The following is a 17953-nucleotide window of genomic DNA, read 5'->3' on the forward strand; positions in this document are numbered from 1 at the left end:
GGAAAGATAATGTGTGTTTATTGGTTTGATTCTCAGGTGATGCTGGGCTGTGCGCTCCGTCCACATGGCAGTGCTATTGTTGCTGGCGGATGGCTGCCCTCGGGTGCTGGCACTAAGACAAAGAGGCTTTTTTTTCTCTTTTCCCCTCTCCTCTCTCCTCCTCCTTTTACCGGGCTAGTGAGTTGACAGATTCATTGGTTTTCTACTCAGTAGCTGCCAGTTGATTGTACTGCAGTGATTCAAACTGTGACATTGATGGGATTCTCAGTGTCGCGCATTGGACTGCTTAGGGAAATGGGATTAAGTGGTTCTGCGAGTGTGTGTGTGTGTGTGTGGTCTGAGTGGGAGCAGTGGCCATGCTGTGAGCTCACCCGGGCTCCCACATTCACATTGAATAACAAATGCACACAGCAGGAGGGGCACACACACACACATACATGCACAGACACACACACAATACGCTGGAACTACTGCAACAGTTGTAGTTAATGTATTGAAGGTCAAGGGCATGCACTCACACACTTTTGACTGCAGTCCAACTCACTTATAGTGAGTGTGTTGGAGGGTAAACACTCCCCTATAAACTTGCAGACACAGTTTAAGATACATATATTTATATATAACCTTTATTTAAACTTGGAAATATATTGAGGAGCAATCTCATTTACAATATAGCTGAGACAAAACACAAACCATCTGAGGACAAGACAAAACACAAAAGCATACATAAGCATATCCGAAATGCCAAAAAGTAAAAGTGACAAAGACACATTGAAAACAGAGAAGTCTAGTTAACAACAGGAGCAGGTGGAGGTAAAATAAGGATTTAAATTGTCCTAATGGTAGAAGTATGGTACATTTCAGATGGTTCTGCAGAGTGCTCCATATTCATATAGGGCTATAAAGTTAATAACATGTTAATGCAAATTATTTCAATGTACTTTGAATCAGTGGCTTCAGTCACAGGCTAAACCAGCTCTGCTAACAGTTACCAACCAGTTGACGCTGTCTTTTTTTTGTTTTTTCTGGACAATATTTGTCATTATTTTTGATAAATGTATAATAAAGTTAGATTTGTATAAAGCAATACTGGAAAATGTTCCTACAAGGTACAATTTGAACATGCTAATGTAATGTAGTTTATATCGGCAGAGCAGGGAATCCATGATGGAGGAAATGGCACGAGGGCCTCTGATCCTGAGGCGAATGGAAATAGAGGAGAGAGAGGGAAGAGGAAGAAGAAGTAGAGAAAAAAAAAACTAGAGTACACTAGAAAGCAGAGCGTAATACCACACTGGCAGAGTGAGCGATCTGGCGGAGAGCGAGTGGAGAAGTGGGGATGAAGCACTGCAGGGCTGATGAGATGATGAGGAGCAGGTGCACTGGCTGAAGTGAGCAGGAGGAGGAGGGAGGGAGAGAGGGAAGGAGGGAAGGAGGGAGGGAGCAGGTGAGGAGCAGGAAGGGATGCTGCGCCCGGACACACACGGCAAACACAAGGAAAGGGAGAAAACAGCCACAGCTTTGACCAGGACTGTGACAGAGAGTCACTACATCTTTCTTTATTGATAAAGCTGAGCACCAGTGATTCCTATGCACAGTGATTCACCTGCTGGACACTTGTTGAACCAATATCTAATGGGCCAGTCACATGGCAGCAAAGTGAAGCTGAATTAAATAGAAGGTCAGATAACGGATAGAAGTCTTTCAAAAAACCACAAGGCTTGACTTTTCTTGTCCTTTAATCAAGGAAATCAAGGTAAAACTGAAAATTATTACAGAGATAAAAAACACTATTTACTTAAACACTGTACGAGTAGTATTGTATGAGTACATTTCAATTAGCATCCATCAATCCACAAAATGAAAAGCATCTAATGAAAGCTAGCAAAGTATATTGACGGAAAACATAACAAATTAGGTCTTCATCACAAAAATACACAATCATGTAACACTGCACATATATTCTACATACAAAAGCAGAAAAACTCCAACAATATGATTTCAGCAGTCTGTTTAGCTGTCTGTGCTCAACCTTTCTCACCTGAGCATGCAACGGAAAAACACAGCATAGCTGGACTTGACAAACAGAGCGCTCACTCTATGCGGTTTCTCACAACCAAAGAACATATATTAATTATTAACTTATGAACTTTAACTTAACATTTTAACTTTAACCCTTAAAGACAGTACATAAGTGCCCCCAATAAAGTGGCCACCGAGCGTGGAAACCTTTAAATAATGTCTCTAATCTAATCGTGTCCTCTGACCTTTATTTAGAGCAGTTTGTCTGTTCAGTGAATTCTTCAAAGCTTTTCAACTTGTGACTTTTTAAACTGCCGTCACACAACACACACACACACACAGCCTGGTGGCACTTTGACACCACCCAGTCTTCCCTTTCTCTCTGGGCATTCAGCTCTCATTTACATCAGGTCATTCACCCTGAGCGTTATGAGAAACAAACAGCAGCCCTGGCTCAGACCTCCAGGGCTGTGGCTTTAAAGCCTCGACGCTTTCTTAAAGACAAACAAACTTCTCCCTGAGCTCCATACACAAGGCTTTTATGAAGCACTGAAGCTCCCCTTCTTCCTTCTGACGCTGAAGAGCCCCCACCCTCCCACCCACCGCTCCCAATTTCAAAATACAGATTAAAGACAAAGTCATGCGCTGCATATCAATGGGGGTTTTTAAGCCTCGCTTTTCAGAAGCAGAAAAAGGGGACTATTTTTTTGCCTCGACACAGAGAAGTTTTTATCTTTATTTGCGAGGTCACAGCTTGAATTAATCATAGTGTTTTGACATAGGAACACCATTGTGGCTGCTGCCAAACTCCACTCGCTATAAGCTGATTAGCCAGGAGCTGTTTCACTCTGCTTTTACACTTCAAAATATGTTTTGTGTTTTAAGAAGTTTTTCTCTTTTCTTTTTAATTTTGGGAGCTTGTTCTTCAGTCGTTGGCCCATTAAACGGTTACAGCAATAGTCTCACCCCCGATGCAGCAGTAGCCTGTTGTCACAAATAAATTCAATCCTGAGGGTGTTATTGTGCACAGAGCTGAATAGTGAACCAGCTTTTTGTTGAGCTTTTACAAGTGTTGTTGGTTTTTTATGCTATTATGTTTGTGATGTTTTCCTTGGAGCTGATAGAAATATTAGTTTTGCCAGACCACGTATTGTTGATCCTCTGTGTCAAATCCTGAAGGTTTGGAAATCACTCTCTGTAGAGACACAATAGTTTGTCTACAACAGCCACAACAAAACACACAGCCTGACTCATAACTTGTGATTGATCACAGTGATGTTGGTCCATGATGTCATCAGTGGTGATTCATCAGTGATATCCATATTGTCGTCATCATCATCATCATCCTCGAGGATGCTGTGGAAATGTTGGAAATAATGATCACTTCATCAATAGAAGTGATGAAATTCATGAATCAGACCATTAAGATTCAGAATTCAAATGATGACTAGGCTATTATTATCTTGTCTTATTCTATCAATACCTCCTCTCATGGATTTACTTGTGATTTAGTGCTCTTTATTTGAAGCACTTTGAGTTTTAAATTTAATGTATGAATGGTGCCATACAAATAAAACTTATTGTACTTACTATGAATCACATTCATGTGGAAGCTAAACTTTGCCAGTGCTAGCATGGCTATCAGGACCAAGTTAGCAACAGTCCGGTCATTTCTGGAAATATGCGAAGTGAGACTTAGTTAAAAGAGTTAATTGTCAACCTCAAGTCTGTGTTGACAAATATGGAGCTGAAACCTCAGAGTAATGTTAGTTTAGCGTAGCTTAGCTTAGCTTAGCCTAGCCTAGCCTAGCCTAAAAACTGTGAGCAGCTAACGCCACGGCTAATGGAAACAGCTTAGCTCTTAGCCTAGCGCCACTTGGGAAGTTCAGACTCTAAAACATTAGATGTTGTTTGTTTACGCCTCATACAAACAGAACAAAATCACACATTGTGGCTTCTCAGGGAGTTAGTTTTTCATCTCTGATGGACACTACAGGTGTTTGACAGAGCAGCAAGCTGAAAACACCAGAAGCTGACATGAATCCTCTCCTCTCCTGCAGGTAACTACCAGCTGTCGCCGACCGTCAACATGCCGCAGAACGACACGGTGATCATCGAGGACGACCGGCCGCCGCTGCTCCCGCCTCACCTCTCCGACCAGTCCTCGTCCAGTTCCCATGACGACGTGGGCTTCACGGCCGACCTGACGCCGACGTGGGCCAAAGAGCTGCCGCCTCCGCCTGACAGGTAACTACACACACAGCACTGATGACTAGGGATGGCACGATTATAAATTTTCTTGGTACGATTATTGTCAGAGAAATAATCACGGTATTACGATTATCACGATTATTATGCAGTAATTAATTTCACAACACTATGAATGTGTAAAATCAAATACAGTCAAAATATAATTACATTACTCATTGTTTACACAAAATATTTCAAGAGCCACTGCCGCCCCGGCAGTGGCTCAGGTGGTAGAGCGGGTCGTCCTATGATCAGAGGGTTGGCGGTTCGAATCCCGCTCTGTCCCGGTTGCTGCCGTAGTGTCCTTGGGCAAGACACCTTACCCACCTTGCTCCTGATGGGTCGTGGTTAGCACCTTGCATGGCAGCTTCCGCCATCAGTGTGTGAATGTGTGTGTGAATGGGTGAATGTGATGTATGATATATACTGTAAAGCGCTTTGGGTATCGTTTACGATGGAAAAGCGCTATATAAAATACAGACCATATTAATATATGACCAATTCTTAATCCCCAGGGGAAATGTTTGAAATATTCAGGTCATAAATTGTCGTCTATACCAAATGTTTGCGTTTATTTTAATCGTTTTTTGTTTTGTTTTGCTTTTTTTAATTAAAAATGACACGCTAACATTAAAATTCCTACCAATTCAATATTACATTAGTTAAATGGACCAGTATCTGTGTATTTACCTTTGCGCACATCTGCCAATATGGTTCCAACATCAATTTTTTGTGAAAGTGACGGTATTTAGGAATCTTTACGATCAATTAATTGTGGCGTTTATTACCACTATTAATTGTGAAAACAGGTAATCGTGACATCCCTACTGATGACACAACCTGTTGAGTGTTGATTGATTGATTGATTAATTGATGAGCATGCTGCTGTATATCTGTGTTTTAACTGATGAGGAGCTGTTTCTCTGTCTGTTTGTGTGTCTGTGTTGGGGTGTGATTGTCATTTTCTCCTCCTCCCTCTCGCTCTCTTTCCACAATCTCCTTTTAATTTCATCATTTTCCGTCTCTTCCCTTCCCCTGATTGCTCCTTTTATCTTTATTTATCTTGTTATCTCGCTCCATTATTTTGTTCCTCTTGTGTTTAACTCCCCTCCCTTATCTCTCGCTCTCGTCTCATCTCACACTCCTTCAACGCTACAGTTTTTCTTTTTCCTCCTCTTTGTCAGAGTTTCTTTTTCTCTCTCGCCGGCTCTTATTATTTCTCTGACATCCTCACACCTTCCTTTACTTTCTTCTATCTGAAACTCTCACATTCTCCTTTTTGTCAGCCCCTCGTTCTCCGTCCTCTCATTTCAACCCCTTTTTTTCTAATCTTCCCAGTTTTTTTTCTTCTCTCCTCTGTGCTTTCTTCCCAGCTTCCCTTTGTTCTTTCCTGGCTCCTCTCTCATCGGCCCGACCCTCCCTTTTCTAATTTCTTCCTCTTTTTCAGCTCTCTCAATTCTCTCTAAGATTTCCCTCCATCTCTTGTTCACCTTCCTTTTTTCTGTCTTTTTGAATCCTCTGAATTCAAAGAAGAGAGCTTCTTTGAACTTCTTTGAACCCTTTTCACTGTTGATCCTCATTCAGCTCTGTCTCCAAGCCACTTTACTAACTTTACCTTTTTCCCTGTTCCAGTCCTACCTCTATTATTTTATTCCATTTGTCATATTTTATATAGAAGACCCTGAAGATGCCTCTGAATGTATATTTTTTAACTCATCTCTTCGATTAATGTATTGTTGTCCTTTCTCTTAGTGCTGTGACACTTCAATATCCCTGTGTGACATCAATATCTTTTCTAATATCCCCGTCGTTCTCACCCCTCCCTGCAGCTCATTGGGTCAGGATGAGAACCAGCCAGACACGGCCTTCCAGAGGGAAGGTTTCGGACGCCAGAGCATGTCGGAGAAACGCACCAAGCAGTTCGGAGACGCCTCCCAGCTCGAAATCATCAAAACACGCAAGTCTAAGAGCATGGATCTAGGTACAGCGTTTTCCTCCAGGAAGTTATTCACACTGATTTTTAATGAGCCCCTTTTTGTATTTTATTGTCCTGCATAAAGCAGTGGAACATCAGATTGATTTTTACATCAATCAGCTGCCCACAAAAATGTTCTTTCTAGATTAAATCTCCACTTCTACGTATTTATTTAGGGTAGAAAGGGCGTTCTGTTTGTTCTGAATATCTTGTTTGTGTCACTGAAATACATGAAGACGAGGGTGCAGACACACTGTTATTGCAGTGTCTTTGCTCCATGATATAATGCAACAAGTCATAAATATCCCCAGCATCACTGTCGTTGAGTCCGTATCAGCGACAGGAGGTTGAGATTTAATATCCCTCAGGTTATTTAATTCCTGGTGACATTTCTAAAGTTTAAGATGCGAGTCAAAGTGTGTAAAACATTCTTCTTCTCCTTCCTCCTTCGTCTTCTTCTTCCTCAACAAACAGAATATGAGATGTTTTGTAAACCGCGTTACAGTAAGACTCCGTGTTTAAGGCCTCGATAAGATTCATTTGATAAACTCAGTGCACCTGAGCTACTTTAAAGTCTGTGAAACTTCAAAGACCTTGAGCACACACACACACATACACACACACACCCTGCATGCCCTCACCCTCCCTTCCTCCTCCTTTAAAATAAAACACATGCCTTACATTCAAATGTATTCCAAACCCCTCTTTTTTTGCCTCTTTGTATGAAAACAGAGTCTGCATCATCTCTCGCCAAAGTCAAGAACTTCATTATGTTGATTCACCTTGAAATGGCTTCAAACAGTCGCTGATTGCTTTGGCTGCTACAGTCTCTCTGCTCGCACTCTCTATAATCATATCTAATCTTCCTGACCAGATTGCCGCTCTGTACCGTGTTGATATCACAACAAGTCTGATTGCTATCCTCAAACCCTCTTTTCATTTCCCTTCACCCCCCTCCCCTCCCTCCATCCCTCCCTCCCTCTCTCCCTCTCTTCTCTCTCTTCTCACCTCCTTGTCTCGCATGGCGTCCGATCCTAATTGAGATGAAGCAGTTTGTGATTTTTTTTTTTTTTTGCAGCACTTACCTGGATGTTGCATGTGGGAATGTCATGAGCACTAACTGAAACCCCCAAATGTTTGTACCCCCTCTTCTGCCCCTCTTTCCTCCCCCCTCCTCCTCCTCCTTCCTTTAACAGTAGCCGATGAGATTAACCTCACCCCTCGTCCCGAGACCAACACAGGTAAGGACCGGTGCACTGAAAGGTGGAAAGGGAAAAAAAAAAATGAAAACAAAACTTAACTCATCATCATCATCATCATCAGTTTCTGCATTTCTACGACCTGGCACTGAGGGGTAAAAGTGGTATTTGATTAATATGTCAGAGACCCATTGAGATTTGACTCATTCAAAATGTTAATGACCGTTTTTCATGTGATATTTTTTATATCTTAAAAATATCAAAGCCAAAAAATCAAATAACGTCCCGTACTGTAGCTCACACGGCTCAGTTCACTATTGTATAAAGTGCTTTTCCATCAGTGCTATAATAGAGTCTGCTGCTGAGTCTCTCTTGTTAACGGAAATACCGTTTTTTTTTTTTTTTTAGAGCTGCTGAAAGGCTTTTAATTTGAAATCTGTGCGTGAAGTCTAGATTTTCTCTGACAATAATTTAATAGTGAATAACTGGAATAAATGAGTGAATGGAAAGTTAAAAAGTGGTGATTCTGTTGTTGTACTGAGTGAATTTTGAGCTTTGGAAATGAACATCATAATGGATTTACCAAGGCAGCAGGTACCGCAGATGTGGATTATCATATTGCATTGGAGTTAATCTGGAAAACGTTTTATCAAGCAACACTTAAAAACACAGGAACAGGGTTAAATATTGGACTTAATACAAATGTAGTCAAACTTTTTAAAACTACAGCAAACCAACTTCTGCCCCTCTGGCCATCATCTCAGATCAACCTTTTACTGTCCATGTTTTCTTCATTGACTCTTTTTCACAGTCAGAATCTGTTGTTTATTTATTATTTGACATCACATAATTAAACCTTTGGGAAGCTTTTTTTTTTTTTTCTTCTTCTCCTAACTGAGCCAAGAACTATAAATGAACCTCAACCTGCCTCATGCGGCGGCTTTGCAGAGCCGATCGATTCATAACCGGTGCAGGACATGACACAGATTGTACAGGAACAACGGTGACGGGCAGTAAATTGCACGTATTGATCTGCAAATATAAATTCAGCAGATTTTTATTATTTTTTTTAAGTTTCAGCAGGTTTATCCTCCACCCTGCTCTCTATGCATCGTTGTCGTCGCTGCAGTGCTTTCCTGCGTTTGGTGTTTTTTTGCTCGCTCCGTGACAAGACAGATTTGTCGAGCTGCAGAGTGAAGACTCTCACAGTCCTCGCTGCAGTCTGAGGTCGCTGCTCAACACGGCTGTGAAAGCAGTCGGGTGACTACAGATTTGATTTTCTCCCTTTTTTCTTTTACCTCAGATGCAGCCGTAGCACTAATTGTCTTGTGCGTGTGTCAGGAGCGGACGTGTGTGTGTGAGTGTGTGTGTGTGTGTTAGAGAGAGAGAGGGGGGGGGGGTGTAGAGAAAGCACTCTGTCCTTGGTTAAGGCAGGGAGCTGACAGCGAGTCATCCGTCACTGTCAAGTCTTGTGTATTCTCACCGTCTCCTCGGCCGAGGAGAGAAGGCCTGCCTCTGAAATCAGCGGCTCGGACAAAAGGACGTTGAAGGAAGACGTGTAGGAGAAAGGAGGAGAAGGAGAAAGAGATGAGAGGAGGTAGAGGGAAGCTCTCTGGGGGCAGTTTGCGGTAGCTTGTAGGTAGGTCGGTGTAAGCTGTGAACTCTCCCTCAGTAATAAAGACACAAAGTGTGAAAAGAGGATCGAAAGTGTGCGTGTTGTGGAAAAGCACAAATGGATTCTTGGTTCAGGATTTTAATACCTTTGTCGAAACCTTTTTAGAGTGTGTACTGTAGGAAACGGTGAGATGGACGGAGGTTCAGACGGAGGTGGAGATTGTTTCCTACTTTCTGCAACGCTGCGATAGCATCAGTCAGCACCGACCAGCTTTTATGTGTTGCATATTTTATAAGTTGTATCTGCTGAATGAGTCAGCTTTACTGCGGCATTATCTACTGTTACAACATAATCTACCTGAGAAAGTTGAAGTTAAAGGGATGGTTCAACTTTTGGCAAATTAAACTCATCAAATACACAATCCAACAACTCCACAACGCTCTGGTGGACAAGTTGTGAGCTGCACATTCACCACGCTATGAGATAATAACACAACGTTACCACACAGAGTTGTTTTAGAGGGAAATGCAGAGACTGCTTGATGAAAACTGCACCCGACGGGAACGCACAACAGCTGTTTTGCATGAATTTCCCTCTAAAACAACTCTGTGTGGTAACGTTGTGTTATTATCTCATAGCGTGGTGAATGTGCAGCTCACAACTTGTCCACCAGAGCGTTGTGGAGTTGTTGGATTGTGTATTTGATGAGTTTGATGAGGGAAACCAAGAAATCCCATAATGAGCCTCCGTAGCGTAGCTCTGAGCAGCTCACGGCTCTGCTCCGCCGTTCTAAAAACAGCTTGCACCGACAATTAAAGGTAACGAACTTACTGCTACGACTATAGGGATTATGGCGAAGGGCCAATTTGCCAAAATGTTGAACTATCCCTTTAATGCAGCTCGAAACCTGGTTTTGCAAACGGCTGCAGGTGAAGGAGGTGATGAATGAACATCCCATCCTCCTGCATAAGAAGTGGCAGAGCAGCTTCATGCTCCTTCAGTTCTTCTGTGAGTTCATGACAGAGTTTTGAGCATCGTCCTGTTGTTTTTCTGTGGAGGAAACTTCTAGTTTAGTTCAGTCTTTATATGATGAAGTGTTGGCTTTCTAATGATGTAAGGAAATAAGGTTCGACTAGTTTTCTGTCAATCAACCACCTCAAAGGAATTCAGTTCACAAAGCAAAGGACAAAACGTTAGTCGAGACACTAGCCTACTGTAAAACCTGCAAATGAATCAATCAAATGAAAAGTAATTGATTCATTTCCTGTCAGTCAGTAGGTGTTGCAGCACTGATGGAGACTCCAGAGCTGTAGTTGTGTCTGTTTTATAAAACTTTCTCTCCATACAACTCTTCTCTGAGAGGAAACTAGTGTTTTTGCAGTTCATACTGGGCTCCAATTAAAGTCATTAAAGGCCTTCAATGGCCTCATTAGATAACATAAAAAATGTGCTAGTGATGTGAGAGCACTTGTTTCTGCTGGTAATCACATTCGCCTTCACTGCGAATCAAAGAATGTTTAATTAAGCACAATTGTCTCGTCTGAATTGCAGTGATCTGCCTTTTCATTGATATTCTGGCAGCGTCTCACCACGCTGGCAGATTTTCACAGCACAGATACTGAACTCAAAGTGTTTTAGGTGGATTTTTTACTGTGGACTTTATGAGGAAATTCAATTTAACACCTCCTCTGTTCCCCTAATGTCTCGGTCTAATAGATTTCATCCTGTTTTCTTAAGTGTCCCGGGTTTATTTTCACTCTGTCGGGCCTCCAGGTTTCACTTTACCAACTTTGTACCAAACTAAACTTCCCACTAAGTCTCAACCGTCCATGATATGATCCAAGGCTCATTTACCCTCAAGCCAAAACAACGACCGTCCTGCTGCTGAAACCGAAGACTGTGACAGCTCTGAGCGATGGGACGCGGTCGCCCTCGGCTCCTGATCTGTGATTGGCTGAGAGTTTTTGTTATTGACACAAGCCGCTGCCACATGTTGCGGACTGTGTGGACACCTGAGTGATGGAGGACAATGCTGGACTGTTTGCAGAACTTCATTCAGATTTCGTCCCAGTGAGAAACTCCGGTCCTGTGAGCGATTCCTGGAAAGTTCAATTTTAGGACGCAGGGAGTAAAAATTTAATGGAAGTAATTATTTGAATTTATGAAGCAGGAGGAGTCGTGATGCTGTTAGAAGAAGTTTTTAGAAAATCAAAGATGAAGAGTTTCTTGGACTCTGGAAATTAAAACATTGGTTAATTGCATTTGTGTCATTAAAGTACTTGACTTCAGCCTGCGCCATTATGATCATTTAATCAATAAAGCCACAAATCCATTCATTAAATGATTTGCTGTTGGTGTCACATTGAAACAACAGCTTGAGTTCAACGTCCTTCTGTACTTCGTGACATGATGAAGTGTATGGAGACGACAGATACTGAATCTGTTAAAACTGTTGCCAGCTGCAGCCGAGGCCGGTGTCAACGCCAATCTGACCTCGGCTGGTTCCAGCTGCTACACCACCGTCGACCGGCGCTCTGTGTTTGTTATTGTAAGGCTGTCGGAGGCTTAACCAACGCAGGATAACGTTTATCTGCAGATGAGTGAACGAGTGTCACTCTGTCCAAACACGCTGACGCAGATTTACTGCGAGCTGACTGACTGGTTGCCAGGTTTGAAATAATCCATTTAGTTTTCGTTGTTAACTTTCTGTCAGATGGACTGCGCCGATTATTTTGTGTGTGTGTGTATGTTTTTTGTTTTGTTTTTTTTATATAAATGATGGGCATGCTGTCGTTTTTATCCACCTCCTCTGTGGCCAGGTGAGCCTCACATCCTCACATCCTCACATCCACGGGTTGTTTTTGTAAAGAAAAGGAAAAAAAGTTTTCACACTGCAAAAACTCAAAATCTTTCCAAGAATATTTGTCTCATTTCTAGTCAAAACTAATCTCTTCCCACTTAAAATAAGACTCATCACCTAAAAATGAACTTGTTTTTAGATCATTTTCACTTGTTCCAAACAAATTTTCACTTGAAATAAGTAGAAAAATCTGCCAGTGAAAGCAAGTTTTTTGTGCTTGTAATAAGGAAGAAAAACTTGCTCCACTGTCAGATTTTTCAAGTGAAAATCTGCTTAAAAGAAGTAAAAAGTGTCTAGAAACAAGCTACTTTTAATATGATGAGTCTTATTTTAAGTAGAATGAGATTTGTTTTGACTAGAAATAAGACAAATAGTTTTTGCAGTGCATGTTGGTGACTAAACGCCACTTGTCAGGTCTCCAGCACAATGTAAATGATACTTTTTTTTTTAAAAGACTGCCACTGAGGTGTGACTGTAGTGAATGAATGGCGCTGGGCAAAGCCTTTAAATAAAGTGGGTGTGCAGCGTGAAAAGCCTATCAGCCCGACTCTCAGTGAGACGTTAAGGGGACAGGACAGGCTGATGAGAATGAATGGGAGGCAGCCTCGCCCGCCTGCTTGTTCACTCTGCATGTATTCACTTCTCTCTCTCTCTTTATTCATATTCTTTTTTTTTCCTGGTCAGTCTTATTGTAAACAAGAGGCTTGCCAAAAAAAAAGAAGAAAATCCCTTTTTCCTGACTCGCTGTTTGAGAATATTGTGCAGCTTTGGCAGGGAGCTACTGTACATCATGTCCAGAATAATAATAATAATTGAAATCAAAAAAGCAGCTGGTACAGTAAATATAATGGGACTGAAAGACGACCCTAAAGTAAATCTTCAAAAATGGGTCACAAATATTTTTCTTTTTTTCTAAATGAACTGCCTGCTCTATTTCTTTTGAGCTAATACTTGAAGCTCAACAAACAGTCCATTTGTTGAGGGCTATTTTCAGATAATGAATCAATACACATTTGCCCTAGTTAGTATTTTTACACCTGCTTTTTCACCTCTATTATTCCCCTACTCCCTCCCTCTTTCATTCACTCCCCTCCTTCCAGACGCCACACGTCCGTCAGGCCTCGTGTATTTTGTATTTATTTATTTTTTTCCTCCTCTGAAGTGACACCACCCGGGAGATTAGGATTCTCCCGTATAGCTCCGATGCCTCCTCACCTTATCTTCCTACATTTATTATCCGCCGTGCGCGCTCTCAGCCCCCGTGACACATGCCATATGGGAACAAAAAATTATGCCCGCACCGCGCCACTGTAGGAATAGTCTTAGTTTAATTAAACTGTCATGTTTCTCCTATTTTGCTGATGGTTATTTTCATCCGAAGCCACATCTTCGCGGTGAAACGTGTCGTCAGTGTCGCACCGACTCACACACGAGTACACACACAATCGATCAGCTTCGCTCTCGGTGGAACGAACAGCGTTGAAAGTTAAATATGGCGTCGGAGTTCCTGTGGAGGCTGGTCGACCAGGTGATGGGCTTGATCCCACTGTAACAAAGAAGATATACAGCAGGTTTATGGAGTTGTTTCTATGTTCCCTGGCTGCTGCTTTGTCTTTATGCATATGCTGTATTTCAGCAGAGCAATGTGTAGAACTCAAACATGAGCTATAAACTACATAGTGTTGTGGTCAAGACCACCTGACCCGAGACCGAGTCAGGACCAAGACCAGAGCAGAGAAAGACCAAGACAAGACCACGACTTTGAGGGGGTCGAGACCAAGTCAAAGACCAAACCAATGCAAGACCATTACTGTATTCAGTACCAGTCCTCATAATAACCATGTGGTTTGCTCCTTAGTTAAAAAGAAAAGATAATTTCACATAAAATCTAAACCATATTTAGTCTCCTTATTCTCCATATTTAGTTTTTCAGATGGTTACACACAAGCAGATACTTTAGTGGAACAATTTTAATTATCTTAAAGTTATTGAATTACATAAACGTGAGCGAGTGACAGAAGAAGATGACGTCACTGCAGCTGTGGTCTTAACTGGTCGACTGGTCAGCTCGACCGCGACAGAGACGAGACGTAGCTGACGTCGTAGTGGATTCTGAGACAACACTACTATAAACCTTAGTGAAAAGCTTTCATCTCACCCTCCTCCTCTGCGTCATAGTGGGTGAAGAAGGAGAAACGCCGTCTCTTATTAAACTGCGCTGTGGCCTTTTAAGATTTCCAGAGAACAGAACAGGTCAACACCCAAGAACAGCAGAGAAGCTGGACAATGCAACCTGAGAGTCGTGATGTGTTATGTTGTCAGACTTGGCGTGGTAACTAATGACAACCTGCAGTGGACGTTCACTATCAGGGGGAGTCACAGTGAGGTCCGAGTCCCAGAATCCACCACAGACTCAGAAAAAGACCCGACAGTCCCCGACAGTCCTGCAGCGACATTAAAACAGAAAACGACCCGACAGTCCCCAACAGTCCTGCAGCGACGTTAAAACAGAAAACGACCCGACAGTCCCCGACAGTCCTGCAGCGACGTTAAAACAGAAAAAGACCCGACAGTCCCCGACAGTCCTGCAGCGACGGACTCTGACTGAGGTCATTCTTGGCTTCAGCGGTCGGTTGGTCATTTGGATTTTGGCAGGAAGCGGCTTGTTGTTGTGAAATATGTGTCGGTTTGCTGAGTCAGTCTTTGTGCTGAAAAGAGAGAGAGGGGGAGGGGGGGGGGAGGGGGGAGAAAAGAAAGTCACTCTCATCCTCTCAATCCATCCTCTGAAATCATCCTGTTCAATCATCCCGTAACTGAACTCCCACAGTAATGTTTCCTTTGCATCGCTTCATCTCTTTTTTATCCTTGAGACTGTTTTAACACAACTTTAATCACCACCAAGGTCATTGTGTTACATACTGATTCAGATTGTGTTTTTATTTTATTAGAGCACTGAAAACGTGGTGGAGAAAAGGTTATTTTAAGGTGGAATGAAGCTAGTTTGTAGGTTTTTTTGGAATAAGGAAACAGATACTACCTGAGATCACATGTTATTTGCTTATGAACTCAGTGATTAGTGAGAGACTACAGGTGTGATCATTGAACTATATATATATATATATATATATATATTTATATTTATAAGGATATGCATGTAGTATATTTTTATTTTTGTAATTATATATTTATGGATATTTATGAGGTGTATATATGGTAAAACGGGCTATACAAATAAAATTGCCTTGCCTTGCCTATATATTTGTATAGGTGTATTATGTAGTTATAAGGATACTGAAGAGTAGTTAAAAAGGGGTGGGAAATTAAAAAAGTTTTGTACTTCTTCCTACTCCTTTTTGGAACAATGTTCGGTGTTTTGTTACGTCTTCTTTCTTTTTTATGTACAAATAGTTACATATTTTTTTATACACGTTCAAAATAAAAATTCATTCATTCATTCAACACATCCTGCTTCTTTTGCAGCTTGTTGCCTTTTGAGCTGCAAATAAAGTTCCAGGGGTTTTGTAGAGCAGTAATGGACTGGACTTCGACACAGGAAACAGTTTTTAAATCCAGGTTGTAGACCGAGCCGGAGGTTTGGTCCTGTCTGTCCGTTGTCCCACAGCTCGTCCCTCTGTCTGCTCCCACCAGGTTCCTCCACCAGGGACGTGGGGCCGTCGCTCGGCCTGAAGAAGTCCAGCTCTCTGGAGTCTCTCCAGACGGCGGTTGCCGAGGTAACGCTCAACGGCGACCTGCCCTTCCACCGGCCGCGGCCGCGCATCATCAGGGGGCGGGGCTGCAACGAGAGCTTCAGGGCGGCCATCGACAAGTCGTACGACCGGCCGGCCGCCACCACGGAGGAGGACGACGAGGGCATGGAGACGTGTAAGACATCCCATAATTCATACATCTTAATAAGCCTGTCCCTCTCTCTGAAACGCCACAGGTTTGATTCCCTCCGCGGCCCCCGGGTGTCTGCAGCCGAGACGCCTCCACCTCCGTCACCGTCTAACTCCTGCAACCTGTCTGACGTGTCATAGTACTCGTTGATAACTTTGCATTATGGGATACTAAAAAAAAAAAACACACTAATGCAGCAGTGGCGATTCCCAACCAGGGGTCGCCACGGAAACGGAGAAAGTGTTTGACATGATGCATGGGAGTGAGTGACAGCATCCTGACTAACGCTGCTGCTGGGTTTATCTCTGCTTGTGGCGATGGCAACATATCGCTGACTCAGGATGTAGCCAGGACATCAAACGCATCACATGTCAGCGTGAGGCCGCTCAAACACGACGAGTCACCAGACTGTGATGGATGATGGGAAATTTACTTAGTCATTTCATCAGCAGAAGACCCCACGGCGATGCATTCACATCCACAGTCACAGTGTCGGTTTTTTTACCATCAGAAAACAAAGAGGAAGGTTTAGTTTAATGAAGCGTTTCCATATGATCACCACACAAAACGCAAAATCCCCAACAACCGATGACTTATCTCACGCAATAGGCATCAATTACAGCGTAATCACACCTGATTCTCCTTCTTCCATTGTATAGGGGACGACAGTGTGTGGATATCTGTTCATCTTTCCCGCTCCAAAAAGATTTCCATTTTCCTTTACATCTATATTAGAGCAGAAATAATGTGGTGTTTTCTATCTGCACTGAATCTCATATTATGTCATAATACTATCAAATGGTAATTAATGTCTTTTCATCACTTTATAAGATGGTCTCTGATGATAAGTATCTAATTATGGAGCTGAGCTCTTCAATCTCTTGTAATGTACAGTTAGATTGTATCAGGCAGCTCTTGGGTCTCAGGAGACATAATTATACATTTGTGAGACTTAAAGATTCTCATTTATGAGCTTATTATTGCTTTTCATATGGTGTTATAGTTCTGCTTCGGTGGTTTAAACAGAACCTGTTCTCTCCATCCGTCCCTCTTTGTCCTCTTCTCCTTCCTCCGTCCTCCCCCCTTCCTCTGTCCAGTGGAGGAGGACACGGAGGAGAGTTCGCGATCGGGACGAGACTCGGTGTCCACGGTGGCCGACCAGACGCCGCTGTCCGGCACCGAGAAGCCGCTGGTCAACGGCACCAACCGCGCCAAAGAGGACAAGAAGAAGGACAAAGAGAAAGGAGGGAAGGAGAAGGAGAAGGACAAGGAGAAGAAGAAGCAGGAGGGAGGAGGGAAGGAGAAAGACAAGGGAAAAGCCAAGAAGGGCATGCTGAAGGGACTCGGAGACATGTTCAGGTAAAAAGTCTAAAGCTGCTTCTTCTTATTAAGTCTGTTTACAGAGCTGCTGCGGAAGATTTACATAAATCAATTTAATTTTAATTTCAAGATATCCCTCTGTGTTTAATGTTAGGGTTTAATATATGCGTTCAGAAAGTTTCCCCATAGTTTGAAACTTGTATTAACACAGAGTAAGAAAGCTTGGATGTATCTGAGGAGGATAAAGACAAACCACAGACCTGAGCTCTGCTGCCACAAACACACAACAGCGTGAGGAAACTCTAATTAGACTCCCACACAACTTGACCAGACAACTTTTCTTTCTTTATTTCCCCGTTATTAATTCTTCCACCGCATCCTCCGACGTTTTCACCTGTCAGACATCCCTTACAGCTCAACTGACAGAAATCCTCTCTCCTACGCGCGTATACATTAGCGCTGCTGTCCAAATTGGCTGCGAAGCCTCGGGGCCCGGCCAGTAATATATCCGTATATCATATTAACCAAAGTGCTGGTGACAGGGAAGGGAAACAATGAAGGTAATGAGATCCGCAGAGAGAGGGTGAGGGATAGAAGAAGGATAGAAAAATAGAGAGAAGAAAGAAGAACAAGGAGGAAGGGATGAGAGCAATGGGCAGAAAAAGGGAGAAATACAAAAAAAAACAAAAGATAGCAGGAGGATTTCAACAGTGAGACATCAAAACAAGGACGGACGTGATGTAAAATTTCAATTATAAAAGTTCCTTTGTGAAACTACGAGAGTTTTCTGGAACTTTCAGCCCCATCTCATTGTC

General features: G+C 42.5%; 1 protein-coding gene across 13 annotated transcripts in view; it reads left to right on the top strand.

Annotated features, from left to right (window-relative positions):
- pard3ab (par-3 family cell polarity regulator alpha, b) overlaps positions 1-17953 on the top strand; it is a 304350-nt gene that overhangs the window by 197981 nt on the left and 88416 nt on the right. For 9 of the 13 annotated variants that reach the window (XM_085803913.1, XM_085803908.1, XM_085803909.1 and 6 more), the window contains 5 exons: positions 4083-4269; positions 6102-6253; positions 7444-7488; positions 15570-15803; positions 16916-17177. In XM_085803913.1, coding sequence (XP_085660039.1) covers positions 4083-4269; positions 6102-6253; positions 7444-7488; positions 15570-15803; positions 16916-17177 — 880 coding nt within the window. The remainder of the gene's footprint in view (positions 1-4082; positions 4270-6101; positions 6254-7443; positions 7489-15569; positions 15804-16915; positions 17178-17953) is intronic. The other 4 variants (XM_085803917.1, XM_085803912.1, XM_085803918.1 and 1 more) reach the window with 2 other exon arrangements.

Source organism: Trachurus japonicus, chromosome 17 (assembly GCF_045865225.1).
Source record: "Trachurus japonicus isolate A0001 chromosome 17, Traja_1.0".
NCBI classification, from domain to species: Eukaryota; Metazoa; Chordata; class Actinopteri; order Carangiformes; family Carangidae; genus Trachurus; species Trachurus japonicus.